This window comes from Vanellus vanellus, assembly GCF_965231255.1.
Source record: "Vanellus vanellus genome assembly, chromosome: 1".
Taxonomy (NCBI): Eukaryota; Metazoa; Chordata; class Aves; order Charadriiformes; family Charadriidae; genus Vanellus; species Vanellus vanellus.
This window is the reverse complement of record NC_138905.1, coordinates 13396945-13411958: the sequence shown is the minus strand read 5'-3', so window position 1 is coordinate 13411958 and position 15014 is coordinate 13396945. Positions and strand designations below refer to the sequence as shown.

The window sequence follows — 15014 nt, the reverse complement described above, 5'->3', positions numbered from 1 at the left end:
GAAATTGCTCCTCAGCAATGGTCCGTTATGTGGCACATTTCGAGTAACTGCAAAGAACGATCTTTCTAATGATTTCTACAAGACACATCAGAGACCAAATCCTGCCTTTGCCTCTTTTGCTGTGGAAGTATCCTGGCAACAGAGCCAGTGCCGCTGTTTTTTCATGTAAGGATTCCTGGGCTTCATCCTTTTCTGCTTAGCTGTGTAGGAAAGGCACTACGCGTCGGAGCATTGCCGATAGATGCAATGTTGTGTGGAAGGGATGAGCAAGGCTCGTACAACATGTGATGGCAACGGCTGGGGAGTAATGCTGCAGCCCTGTGCAAGCTGAGACGGGAGAACGAGATCCACTCTCACCCCACCGCTCCCTGCCATCCCCCGTGTACACGGGATGGATTCTGCACAGGGATTTGCCCTTACATGTAACGTTAGGCAACAACTACAGAATAGCATGTGGCAAATACATCCTTGATGGGAAGGCACTCAATTCAACATACTTTCTAATGCAGTAGGAGAAAAAAAAAGTATATATACAATCTGCACTATGAAAATCCTTTTTACAGTGCTTAGAAGATCAGGTAATAGAATTTTTGTTTCATGTTAACCTATCCATTTAGAGAACTCGCAATATTATGTTTTATCTTCTCATCTGTATGATTGTCACTACAAAATTCTACTTCAATAATTTGTCTCTAGATGTCTAAGTTCACCAAAAACGATTCACAGAGTTATTTCTCAGAGAGATACAGAAGTCTGAACTCTTTAATTTCCTAACTGAACAACAACAAAAAATCATTTCTTAAATGGCATTTCAGAATAAAAATGATTAAGTACTATAACATGATGACTTGCTGAAGCATTGAAGGGGAAGCTGACTACCTGCTTGGGAAAAGACTGGAGTGCTCCACTCCCGATACCAGGCAGTATCTGGAGCCCCTTTTTTTCTGAAGAACTATGATCCAAGGGGTAAAACAACAGCTGCCTTTTAGGACTAGACATCTGAAACCTTTATCAGCTTTATGCAGGCTCTGGAACATTGCTGAAAAGGGTCCTTCCTTATAGTATTGCCTGCTGAGTTTCATTGGCATTGCCACAAATTCGTTAATGTGATGACAACTTTACTCTTCCAAAATATTGCTAAGATTTCATAACAATTTACAAAAGTTCACTTCATAATGTAGTGAATTGTCTTGTGAGTATCAGTATCACCCTGTGAGAAGAAGGAGACCTGAAACACAGAGACTGGGTTCATTTGACCAAATTACAGTTCTCTAGACTCCCTCTATAGTCAATGGAGAGAAATAGGCACTTGTGAATGATTTCCTAACCGAGAAATTTAAAACAGGTCACATGAACTGTATTCAGAAAGTAGGTATTTTTCTCTTTGGTGTATAAAGAGGCTTCAATGGGACTAGTTCAGGGACAGATATCTTTATCGTATCTGAGATAAGTGAGATGACTCCCCCAAATGGAGGTTAAGTAATTTGTTTTAGGCTTCAGAGAATTTCTATTATTCAGGATTCCTGGCTTTCAGTCTTGCAAGAACATCCTTACCTGAACATGCATATTCTCACTGCAGAAGGAGGTAACTGGGGACTCTGAATAACAGAAACGCATTGCAAAGTAAGAAGGAAGAACAGACCTGGTGTTACTGTCACGTCATTTCCATTGACCACAGGTCTTTCTTCCTCTTCTTCCTCCGGTGGTTCAATACCTGTCTTCTCCATATTGCTCACAGACTTATTCCTTTTACGTTTGCCTTCAGCCCCGGGAGTGGCACCTGGGAGGATCTGATCTGTTACATTTAACAGCAATGGAGCTGGTTCTGCTGGAGGCTTCGGAGTGCCGTAATAGTTGTCTAGAAAGAAAAGAAAAGGAATAACATACATTTGCAGAAATACATATGTTGCTGCTTCTTCTTTTGTTTTAGATTAATGGTATTATGTGAAGTAGGATTTGGTTCATCAACTAATATAAAAATTAGTTCAAAATGTTTTCTGGGAAGTTAAATATCCACCTTTCATGCAATGGTAATTAATTTTCTTGGTGATAGCACAAGTGATCAAATCATGCTGACAGGTATATACCATATTAACACTTCCTGAAACTTTATCAGGGTAAGTTAACATTCCTCTCATCCAAATACCTGACAAATAGACAGCGTACTAGGACTATTTTCTTATTTCCAACAGTTAGCTAGGTTAAATTAGTATGCCACAATACAAGACTCTCTGAAGGAACAAAAGGACCATAAAAGTATTGGCTGTTCATTATGTTATGTCATTTTCACACCCCCCCCCGTATTCTCTCATCTGCTTATAAAGTAAATAATCTTTCAATGATTCAGAGATTTGCAGTTTTCAGTAATTCTTGTACTATCTCATTTTTCGTATTTGTCAAATTTTTGCTATTCATGAGCTCCAGATTTGTAATAGTTAATGCTAATATATTTTCAAAGAAAGTTGAAACCTTATGCTTTAGGGTTTAAAATTATCTCAAAGTACTAAGGAATTCTGAGAAGACTTAAGGTGCCTGACAGATTACCCTCTATTTGTCTCTCATGAAATTTCTGGCAACTTCCTCTGAATCATCTACTTTCTGTCAGAAGGAGTATTAGATTAGATGGACCACAGTCTGGTTTTATCTATCAAAATCTGTATGTTGGCATTTCTAGCACATCTGGTCTCAAAACTGGATTCTTACTGATACCTCAAATTTGATTTTAAAAGTATGGTTAAAAATAAAATATTACGATAATTAAATAAAATAATATATAAAAAATTGGCAAGTCCTCTCTAGAAGCAAACATAAGGTGTAATAGAAGACATAAAGATAAAAACATGCTATTTATGCAGAGTTGTCTTTTTTCATCTGCAAGTTGCATCGAAGGGCAGTGAACTGGATGCCTTAGACGTAGATTTTCAGCAGTTAGTATGGGAAACAAAAAATACTGTCCAGCTCTGAGAAAATTCTCCAAAGAATAAAGCACCTATGTAAGAATATTAGGTTGCTGAATATATTTGTAGACCGTATGACTATTTTTTAATTCTTATCCCACAATTTAGGGCTTCTGCATGATCAAATAATATTAGCAACTGGAAAAAAAGTATTTTAACCATGTATAAGTGTGGCACAGATAAACAAATACGCTATATCTGCACAGTAAACCATCATAAGATGCAGAATAAAAATTATTTCTGGTTCTAGTATTCCTGTGTGTTTCCAACAAATTACAATGTTCTGCCACAAGACAACCTCAATACAGGTAAGTAATAGAGCAGTCTTGCAACTACTGAACAGTCTGTGAATTTTTTGCAGTGGTTTAGCAAACCAATATTCATAACAGATGTTTCTGCAATCATAACACACTAGAAAAATTTACTGTGTTAAATGGCCCTCATACCCACTCTGGGGTCAGGGATGGCAGGATGAAAAACAGACTCACTGAAGCTTTTCTTTTGATTTTTACGAGATGGCAGAAGGTTTAACACGGAGCCCCGATGCCAGTAGGGCAATGAGTTGTGCCTTTGTATGGCTGTTTGTGACCTGCCCTCCCACAGCCTGCAGGAGTCCTCTCTGTCTCCCAGGGCTAAAGCAGGGGAGCAGGATTTGGGATCTAAGGGGAGGAAGGGAAATCGACGTTGATCCACTTGCAAAACTGTACCTCCCAAAAATGTCAAAATCAGATCTGGTCACAGTCAAACTTCTAAGCTCTGACAGTGCAGGGCATTTTGAGAGTACCTGAAAACCGATAGTCTTGAAGGCAGTGCTCAGTTGGGAGTCTGCTTTTGTGATTCCTTAAGAGCATGATGTTACCTTTGCTGGTGACATTGCACATCTGAAATATTACATATTTTGAAAAAACAGATTCCTCAATTAAAAAAATTCCTCCCTGACCTAAGACATTTTACCAGTCTGAAAGTTAATCATTACCACAGGTGCCATAAGATTCACAAAACCTGTGAAGTATGCACCGATTTCCACTGATTTAATAAATATCAGCACACAAATCCCAGGTTTATAGGACCAGTGTGATACAAACTGTGAAACTAAAAGTGCAGTACCTTGAATTTTTTTTTTTGTTCTTAGTTTTTCCATTGTCATACAAAATTAAGTGCAGTTGTAATTAGCAGTAATGCTAATATCCTGAGTAGAAGATAAGATGTTTTAAATGAAGGACAAGATCATTCTATTTTTGGATATTAGAACACTTTTTCACTTCGACTGACTGTATGCATTAGTGGGAGACAGAGACAAAAGTCATAACAAAAAAAAATATCTATGAATATGACACATATCAAAGTATAAGAAACAAAAATGCACATTTAAGATTGGGAGCCACAGAGGATTTCACTCTTTCAGTTTCAGACTGAAAATGCAGTATAGTTTTCAACTTCTGTCCTCCAACATAACATGTTAGAGGCTTTATAATCCAGTAACCATTGATTTAAAGGTGAGCTTTGCATTATTAGTTTCTTTCTGTCTGTCTGTCTGTCTATCTATCTGTCTATCTATCCATCCATCCTTAATTCAAATATATGCATAAGCAGTGTAAATAAAAATAAGAAACTGGCCTACAGCTATTGACGTAATCAGTGCATCATAAAAATGATGAAAAGAATCCTACATTTCCAAAGGAAAAAACATATAGGATGAGAGACCCAGCCATTTCAATGAAGGGGCAATGGCCCCTAAATCAATGTAAACTGTATCTTCTATCAAAAAGAGTTTCTCAGTGTCTTGAAATTCCTTGCCTAAGCCTTAGAAATTAGCATTAGAGCTAATGGGAAACTCTCTCATAAAGCCTCAGCAATTGTCATATCTAGGCATAATGCAGAGACTGTAACTTTTCTTGCAATGATGTTTGGAAAATCTGTGATAAAACCAGCTCTTTTTCATCTCGCCTGAGCAAAGGACGGGGTTAGTTCAAGGTGTTACTGTTGAAACACTAATCACAAGGTACTGAAATTCAGCTTCCTGCGGGTACAAAAAGCACACCAAATAAATAATTTCAATTGTGCTTATTTAAAAAAAAAAAAGAATTAATAAAACCAAAAAGAAAGCTTACTAAAAGAAAACATAAATCCCCTGCTCATTGGCAGTCAAAAACCCCAGCAGTTAGGAGCTTTAAAAAAGCGAATGGAGCACAAACCAGAAAACACCTTTATAGCACTATACAAAACCACTCCCTTTTGTATACTGCCTGCTGTTCTGGTACTTGCCTCTCAAAAATTACATGGGGGAACTAAAGAAGGGCAATTAAAGCTTGGAACTGTTTAAATTGATTCGGAGTTTTCAGCTTGGAAAGGGGACAACTGAAGGGGCATATGGCAGATATGTATAAAATCAGGAGAACCCTGGGAAAGTGCCTAGAAAATAAATGAATGGATGCTTGGCTTCTCACTACGTGAGAACAAGAGGATGCCCGATGAAATTAGCAGGATTAAAACAAGCAAAAGAAGTGAGTTTTTTTTTTCACACAGCATAAGAGAATAGTGGCATTCACTGTGAGATGCTGCCAGTACCATAAATACAGTCAAAAAGCAACTGCACAAAGTCATAGAAGAAAAAAACACGAAAGCCTATTAAACATAACGGTACGAATTCTGAATCAAGAGTTCTGTACAATACAGATTGGTGGAGCGCAGAATGCGTCTCTGTGTGCCTTCCCTGTTCTTACATTTTTTGCCTTAACATCTACCACAGGGCAGCAGGAGAGGCAGAGCACGGGGCTACCGTTTCCCTCGGTCTGCCTGAGTGCAGCCACTCTCTTACTCACGTGCCTCCTCCTTGTACTTCGCAAACGTGCGCATACTCCTTTGCCGCCCCAGCACAAAGTCAAGAGGTCAGTTTAAGCCAGCAGACCTTAAGCTAAGCTCTTTGTGCTGGACCTGACTAAAAGCCTTCACGCAGACAGGCAGTGCAGAACGAGTATTTAATTGCGGAAAACCCACCACTGCTTAATCCATCTTGCTGCTGTGCCTGATTGCCCCGGTGCTCCCAGCCTGTTTCCGAGTGCAGCTGAACACTGAAGATGGTCTAACCCAACCCGTTTGCTGCCAAAACGGCCTGGAAGCCGTTGCACAGTTACAATTACCAAGTATTCCTTGCCACCCCTTAAGCTGTACGAAAAGGTCTACCTGATTCTGCAAAGAGGGAGTCAGAGAAAATTACTGGGGAGGTTATCCCTGATGTGAGAGGCCAAATCAGGAAGTCAGGAAGTCAGAAGAAGCAGAAAAGGGAGAAAATGAGGAGGACAAACCAGCTATTTTTTTGTCTTAACCTGAGCTCACCTATGTCAGGAAGTGGTAAGACCTATCTTATTGATGAAGTGTTTGATGATGAAGCAATAGATCCTAACTTGCTTCCTGAGGAAAGGTAAGCCCTTATCGAAGAAAAAAAGACAGAGCGTTTAGGTGGTAGCAGAAGAATCATCATGCTGAAATGATAACAAGACTCAGATATACTGACGGTCACTATACTGATGTGCTCGACACCCAGTGACCCCAGTTACCGGATTACCGGACACAGTTATAAATGTGTCTCCCACGATGTGCTCCATTTTGCAGCGCATTGCAGGGACTGACCTAGGTGCACCTTCCCGGCCCTGCCGAGCACCCTCACCACCAGCCCCCCCAGCCCCTCTCCCCTTCTGCGAGGAAAGAGCCCAAAATGCAGCATAGAGCGGACATCTCCACTTTCCATCCTTCCACGCGGGGGAAGGGAGAGGAAGGGCTTTTTGCCAGGTCTGCATCCCTGGCTCTGCCAGAAGGGGGTTATTGCTGGGAGAGTCCTTGGCTCCGGAAGTTCCACCGATCTTCATCTCTACGAAATGAAAAAGTCTAGTTTAAAAGTGTAAGTATTATGAAAAGTTAAAAGTGGTGCTGAGGAATTAGGAAATTATAGTAAGAATGAACAATCAGACAGAAAATGAGAGGTGTGCCAGAGCCAAAAGCTTTTAATATGAATACTTGCAACTATGGCGTGACTCAGATTCTGAGCCCAGAATGAGATACACATTTCTTTTCACACTTATTTTTAGAGTGGGATGAAACAATACCCAGCTACAAATACGCCCCTGCTTCTGCTTATTCAGCACCCTCATTTAGATTGATCTGTCTGTACTGTTTATACAACTGAATTGCTGAAGTATCAGTCAAAATTGTGTGAGTCAGCCACAACTCTAGGAAATGAAAGACAAACCTTATTTTTTACCTATTAGAAAAATAACTGCAAATGTTATGATGAATGTTAAAACTCTACATATTGCTTTTGTGGTCACTCACTACTGATAACTAAGGGGAAAGTACTCTGAAGTCTAATTATTGTCTGGATATGAGAGACATTTGATATTTTAACAGCTCACAAATAAATATATATGGAAAAATAACAGATTGCAATGGTATACAGTGTTTTAGGTAGGCAGAAATTAGCTTATTTTTAAGTAAAATAATAAATGTGACTTATTTGATTCAAAGACGATAGTTGCATTTGTTTATGACTAGAGGCCTATTGCATACATCGAGAAGCATCTGTTTATACTCTATAATGAAGGTGTCTAAACATCATCTAAATGATAGTAAAAATCTAAGAAAAAAATAGATTTTGGAAGCAACTAAAAAGTGCAACATTAACAATGAAAGGAGATCTAAACCCAATATCTCCACCTGTAGTGGCCCACAGCCTTCAAGTCTGCTGTGGTCTGGACTCCATGCGTTGACCGTTCTTTGGATGCAAATGTAAGTGTAGGTTTCTGGCAACCTCCAGAAGACAGCAGGAAAAAAAGTCTGTGTTTTTGGTATTGCTCAGTGCAGGCTCAACGCGTTGGCAGTATAACAAGCAGGGGAAGATCATACATGCTTGGAATGATCTTACCCTTGTTCAAACTTTGCATTAAATTTTCATGGCCAACATTACCCACGTGAATGGGTTGCAGACACCTTCTCTGAAGGATTTGGTATTGTGTGCAATGAATATTGGAGACAGGATGTTTCAGATTCCTAAATGCAGGCTCCATGGACCTCCTAAACTCTGTGTAGACCTCCAGGAGCCAACCATGTGGTGTCACCATACTTTCACTTCACTGTGCTGTCAGATCCACACAACACTGCCATAGAAGTAGGTCCAATCAATTGGCATTTTCTTATGAAGTTATTTTATTCTAATGTTTCTGGTCACCCGAACATGTCGTTTACAGCATTCTTTTGTATGCTGTGAAACATGCTCTGCTGTACAAACAAATACAAAAGTACAGAATATTTTCAAACTGCAAAAGATCTCCAAATTCTTACAATCACCTTACAAGATTCCCAAAGAGGAAAACACTACATAGACGTTGTTAAAATATAATTAGTGATGTATTTTAACAAAATTCAAGACAATTACGACCTCCTTAAGGAAGCCTTGCAAACTTCTTTTCACCCACTCACCCTGAGTGAGTAATTTATTTTGACGAATGACTATACTATAATTAGGGCTTTTTTAATCATTGCTGTAAGGTTGAGTGAGTAGATTTTGTTCTTGGGTTCATACATTTTCATGATGGTTTTGCAATGCTGCTTGATGGATCAAAGTTGCAGTTAGTGTGGTGCTAAAGTAAGTGGAATTAAAAAATGAAGCCTTCTAAAGCCTTTAGATTTCAGATTTACACTGGTATTATCTTTACTCATGATCTTGTGTCATCAAGACGGCAAAGAGGCCAGGAAAGGTCATAGTTCAGATCTCTTAGGATTTAGGGAAAAATGTTGTTGAATATACATTTATGGTAGTTTTTCAACAATAGCTCTTAACTTCTATTGTGTTCTCTGAAATATTTACAAGCAAAGTTATACTTTTACTAAGATCTTTGCTGCTACTTTTAGTTTCTCCACTATTAGCCAGAGGATGAAGATCCTAGAGAAGTCTTTGCCTTTCTTTTTCTAACTAAGCCTTTGAATCCAGATTCTCTGAGCCTTGCTGTTATATTAACGTCTGAATTAAAAATGCAAATTAAAATTTATTTACTTTGGGAGTGCTGTCAGAATGAGTTATACACAATATACAGAACTAATTCCATACTTGTTGGATATAGGTATCCCCAGGGCTACTTGTTATAAAGTCTGGTTTTCACCCTTGCTATTTTTTAACTGTATTGGGCTTTAGCTATGGCTAAAACCACTCAAAAGGAATATTTTTCTGTAGATCTCGGGGTTCTGCTAGAACAGAGTGGTCAAAGTTATTGCCCCTGCATTCCCAACAAACACTTGAGCATTTTCTGGCAGGGGCTGTCCAGCTGTTTCCCAGAGGCCGGGAGATTTTTGATGCTTTGTGTTGCCGCGACTCTTCCCTAGGCAGAATTCTCCTTTGGGTTGGTCTCTGCAGCTTCTGCTAACAGACATTAGGCAGATATGCTAACTTCTGTGTCAACTAATGACATTTTAATAACTGGCTTCAGGATTGTCTATTCATCTACATTAAAATTAAATCACTAATTATAGCTGTGGATTTTTGCCCAAGAGTGTTCCGGCCCCCAGTGAATGCAATAGCAGAGCAAGTTTCTAAATTCACAAATACAGGAAAGGAGACAGACAGGCTGTCAAATCTTCCACTGTGACAGACCTGCTCTTCTCTGACTATCGGACCCCAGCTGCCCCCAATGAGAATCTCTCTTTTACAGACAGACTGAGAAAGACTGTAAAAGTAAGTATATATGAGTTCGTTTCAATTTCTTAATTCATATTTTTCAAGATAAATATCAGTAACAAATCAATTTTTGTAACCTTAAGGTACTGATAGAGTATATCAGATCTGCATAGGGGATGACCTAAAACAATTCTGATTTTCAGAAATTTTGAAGACACCCAAATTAAGACATACAAAGTTAATTCCTCTTAAAAAAAAAAATCCTCTGAGATGTTACTTCACGCTTTAGTGTATTTCAGACAGTTCAGGCTCCAAGTTTTCTTTATCTCTGTTTCCATAGTTTCATAGCTCCATTTTACACAGCTGCTTTTTCTTTTAACTAAATTATTATTTTTTTTTAAGTACTAGAGTGGTTTTATCCTATAAACTTTCTGCATTCCTTAGGTTTTGTTAATTAATCTTTTAGCTATTTGCAGTAGCGCATCTACAACTTTAGGCGTATATGCGAGGCTAACCCATAAAAATTCTGTGTAAAACACAAGAAGCAAGTAGAAAGAACAATTTCACCTTTACAGAATCAGATACTGTCTGAACTGTTTTCATCATCCCTTAAATTCCTACCAAGACCAAACCATGTGAACAGATGCATCCCTCTTGAGCACTGAATCTCTCACAGTTGGGAAATAACAGTTCTCCTATCAGACCTGGGAATCCCATGGGTTGAAGGTGTAAACACATTTCAGATAAAGTAACTATAAACCATCGTGTGTTAAGTCCAGGAGGGGGTGGCTAGGGAGAGGGAACAGGCTTGCTTTAAGATTCCTCAAAGATTAAGGTCCTGACCTTATTTCTCCCAAATATTCTTCAGGTTTCTATTTCTCTCTGAGAAGCAGAACAAATCAATTTTAGGTAATGGCCTGGAAGAGAGATGACTGCTTATCAGATGCAGCAGTGTGCCGCACACTCTGCACATCATCACAGGTCTCCCAACCACCAGCAAATACGAAGTGACCTTTAACTTCCATGTTTTGATCTTATACTGAACACGGCGTACCAGAAATGAAAATCTAGACAGAGATCTTTAAAAGGCTACTCTTACTTATTTAAGGAAAGTCATGGACAAAGGGACAGGAATTAATAATTAATACAAAAGGGCATATGGACTTCACAAGCAAGAATCACAGAGGTATGAATGCAGGATATTGGACTAAGACTGCAACAATACAGCTTGATAAATATATTAGTAACTATTTTATAGTATTTTGCACATTCCAAAGCAATTCCATCGCCTGACCTCCTCTTCTAAAAAGCAAGAGTACAATCCGAAACCTCTACTTTCGCATAAAAGAGACATGCTTCAATTCCTAAACATTATATTCTTTGCTGCAGCTAAGCAGAGATACCAAGATACTTCTTTCCACAGTGATATATCTTTTATGTTGTGAGCTGACTTTTGTTGTCTGGATTCAGCCCTTGAGTAGTCACTTGTCATTGTGTCTGATCCCCGAATGGTAAGAGAGAGGAGGTTTTTAACTCACTTTACTTTTGCTGCTTAGAAGGTAGGTGTCTAGTTTAAAGTAACCAGCTCTCTCTGCCCCCTACCCTGGGTGGTGATCTTAGGTGGGATGAATTGACCTCTGGAAGTGTACATGGTTTTGGTTGCCAACCTCACGAGAAGGTCCAGACACCTTTTAGATAGCTAATGATAAATGACATGATTCAGACCTTTAATAACCAAGGTCCCAACACACTGAGTCATACTATTGCTTTCTGCCGTCATTTAAAGATTTAGGCTTAACAAACTCTGAGATCGCCTACTTCCCTTGAACTCCGATTTTGTATAATTTATACGTTATTGCTAAGGTTCTTGTAGAACTAAAAGTCCTTTGCCACATTAGAGAACAGCTTGCAGCAGAGTCCCTCCCTTTTGACAGCAGAGCCTACATGATTTGACACCCTTAGAAATAATTCGGAAAGGAAATATGAGAAAAGACTAAAAGCATTTCTAGACAAAATTTTGTCTAGTTTAGTCTGGGCCACAGAAGTGGTTGTTTCTGAAGCTTCAGAAGGACTAAAAAAAAAGAAAAAAAAAGTGTATGGGAAGGCATCATGTTAGCTGAAATTTGTTATTGATAAATGCAAATCAGGGAACCATCAGGTTATCAAATGACTATCCTTTCTAGGGAGGTATTGGCATTACTGCAGACAGCTCACTATACAGTGGAAGCGTCCTTCTGTCAAATAATAAGCAAAGCTAGAACCATAAATTGGAAGGCAGCTTATCGAAGGAATAGAATGATGTGTAATGTAATGGTCAATAATGTGATTGAGAACTTCATTGCATACAGTGTTGGCGCAGGCTTTTTTAAGGAAAAAAAATACAGAAATAAAAGATGTTCTGAGAAAAGCAAAGAAAATTATAAACTTCCTATAATATAAAACAAATGTATTTCAGTTGTACAAATCAAATGAATGTATGTAATAAGGTGGTAAAAAGGAGGGAATATTCTAAACGTAAATAACTACAAAATTTACTTAAAATCAAAGATGAGATTGAAGGTCAGTGAGAGGAAGCACCTGCATTCAAAATGAATTAAAGTGTAAAACTTCTGAAGTTTCAACTCAAATGAGTTTCAAGAACATACAGTTACTATACCAGAATTTTTTGAGACATTACCCACACGTTAAATCAATCCATAGTTGCTACAGATCTATCTGAAAATGCTATGTGTAGGGGAACAGGGACCAGGTGACTTTACTCAAAAGTGTATATTGTAGAGGTCTGATAGTTCTGAGATCTGTCCTTTGCTTGAGAAAAGATGCTGGATTAATGCCCCACCCCTGGTTTAATCAGTACCGTGTTTCCTTTTTTTTATAGGAATTTAGGCTTATTTTAGAAGCTGCATTTATAGACACCTTATACAATTTCACAGTAACATTTTCTCTGGGTTAGAGTTGGAAACCTGCCGTCTCCAACTTCCCTGACAACCTCAAGAAGGAACTCTAGAATGTTAATTTCGTCTGATGTTTTCGTCAAACTTGTTTTTTAAGAAAAAAAGAGATCCCTGTAGTCAATCAGGTTTTGTATTCATTTATTCAAGCTGCTACCAGAGAAACTTATCTTGCCAATTGGAAAGGTACGTAGGGAATCCTTGCCTTGTGTGCCTAAAAAGGCATGTGTAGATTGTCCTGGATAGTCATCTTGCGCAACGTGAATAAATCAGATGTTCCCTATTGGTTCTTCCCTTAAGGAGTTGTCAGAATATATAACATTATTTCTCAGAGACTCCCAGTATTTCCAGGTAAAGAAAGTAAACAAAGAAACTTAAAAAACCAACCAAACAAACAAAAAAAACCCCAAACAAACAAAACCAAACCCCAGAGGAAGAACTATATAAATTCTGTTTTCATCAACAGAAGATTATTATTTTGCCACATTAATGTAAATCATTGGGGTTTTCTAAGGTAGTTTGGTATTATAACTCCTAAATACTAAGCAATAACTAAACATTTAATGGAGACTGTATTCCCATTTTGCCTTAATGCCAGTATGATATCTCTTTCTAACATGGTATGTTTTTATTCAATTTGCTGTCTTCCACCTTGTTCCTGATATGACAGAGATATAGAGCTTTGCTTTTCTCATGGGGGTTTTAATCCATAACTTTACTACTAATGAGTTCTTGTGCTATAACAAGGAATTTTAGCTCCTCCAGAGCTCACTTACTACATGGAGGTGCATGATGAAGCAATCCCCAGTCCTAAAAACCTGTCCTAAAAACCCACAACCTACCCGTGTTGTAACACAACTTTCAGCCAGGAGGAAAAAAAGAAAAAAAGTTTTTTTAAACTAAAGTAATTATTTTTGAGTTATTAAAAAAAAATCAGATTATAAACAAACTAATAGATTTAGGGGAACGGTGTAATAGATATTTCCTGGAGTGAGTTTATCACGCTAGTAGAAGAACAGAGCAGGGAAAGAGATAGTCCTGGAGTCTCTAACGAATGAGCTTGGCCACACTCAATGAGTCTTCTCACTCCTAAACTATATAATCAGGTCACTTCTGGCTTGCCCTTCTTCAGGCCCCACAAATTACAAGCTTCACAGTGTCATTCTTCCAAAGAAGGAATGGAGGGTCACCTTCATCCAGTAGCTAGGGCACTCTGTGGGAGTGCGAAGTGTGACAATAAAGAAACCCTGACCTTCCACTGGCCCTTTTCTTCAGCCATGAGGCTACCAAGCAGGTGGCCATGAGGCTGTTGAGAAAGTGTTGTCACCACCATGACAGCCTGGTCATTTTGCCATGCATCCATCTCGTACTACGCATTCTCTGAACATGGATAGGACTGCTGTGGAAGTGTGTGGGATATCGATGCTTCCCACTCTTTTATTGTCTATGACAAAATTTAGGCACTAATAGACACTTTGCTCCCAAGGTCATGGGGGTCTCTGCATGCACGAAACTGCAGAAATGCAGCAGCTGTCAGTGTTGACTGAATTAAGTGTTATTGGAGCTGATGGTCCAAATTTTGCCCTTAATTTACTCTAGAAAGGTACAACACAAATGGAATTTACAGCAGTGAGAGCTGTACATCCATCTGATCAACAGCAGAAAGAGTGGTTGTTAAAAGACGAAGGGAGCTTTCACTTTGTCTCTTTGAGATGACATCTAATGATTGCCTGAAGGCAGTTAGACAAATAATTAAAACCAGAGATAGAATAAGTGGATTGTTAAACAGTCAGGTTGACTGTTTAAAAAATTTCAGCTGAAAAAATAATAGTAATAGCTGAAAAATCTTGACTTTTTTTTTTGTTCTCTGTCAAGGACAGCCAAATGTTTTTGATGTGTGGTCTGCACAGTCATTACAGATTGAAGCCAACATGCACAACTGTCCAAGTGTTTCTTATCTCTCTCTTTCTCATTGACACACTGTGTTGCCCCAGGCTACTTTTTGTTGGCTGTCCTTGTTTTGCCTGCCTGCTTCATTTCTGATCCTAAAATCCTGTTCTGGGGTAAAAGACTTTTCTACTTTGTCATGGATACCTCTTGACTCTGCCCTCTGAGCCAGTGGAAGCAACAAAGGGAATTTAATGCGCAAACATCTGTCTCTGTGACTTTAGTTTTTGAACACTGCATTTAATAAAAATTCTCCGGGAATGCTAAGCGCTGTCCACGTACTAAGGAAAAGCTAGAAGGCTAGTCTCCAGTCAACACTGCTCCATGGGAAAAAAAAAAAACAAACCAAACAAACCAAAAAAAGAATCAGTTTGTCGTGTGTAAATTCTTTAGGTAAAATTTGCGTTTGTGAATGAAGGGGTCTTCCAGTCTGTAATAATACTGTGCTTTAAAGACTGGTGCAATTATACATGTTCCTCCTGGGAAATGAAAAAG

General features: G+C 38.6%; 1 protein-coding gene across 2 annotated transcripts in view; it reads right to left on the bottom strand.

The window, feature by feature from the left end:
• The window catches only part of MAGI2 (membrane associated guanylate kinase, WW and PDZ domain containing 2), a gene marked incomplete at both ends in the record, with an annotated part of 783510 nt that overhangs the window by 262446 nt on the left and 506050 nt on the right, over positions 1–15014 (bottom strand). For both annotated transcript variants that reach the window (XM_082498651.1, XM_082498652.1), the window contains one exon: positions 1643–1858. In XM_082498651.1, the coding sequence (XP_082354777.1) occupies positions 1643–1858 (216 nt within the window). The remainder of the gene's footprint in view (positions 1–1642; positions 1859–15014) is intronic.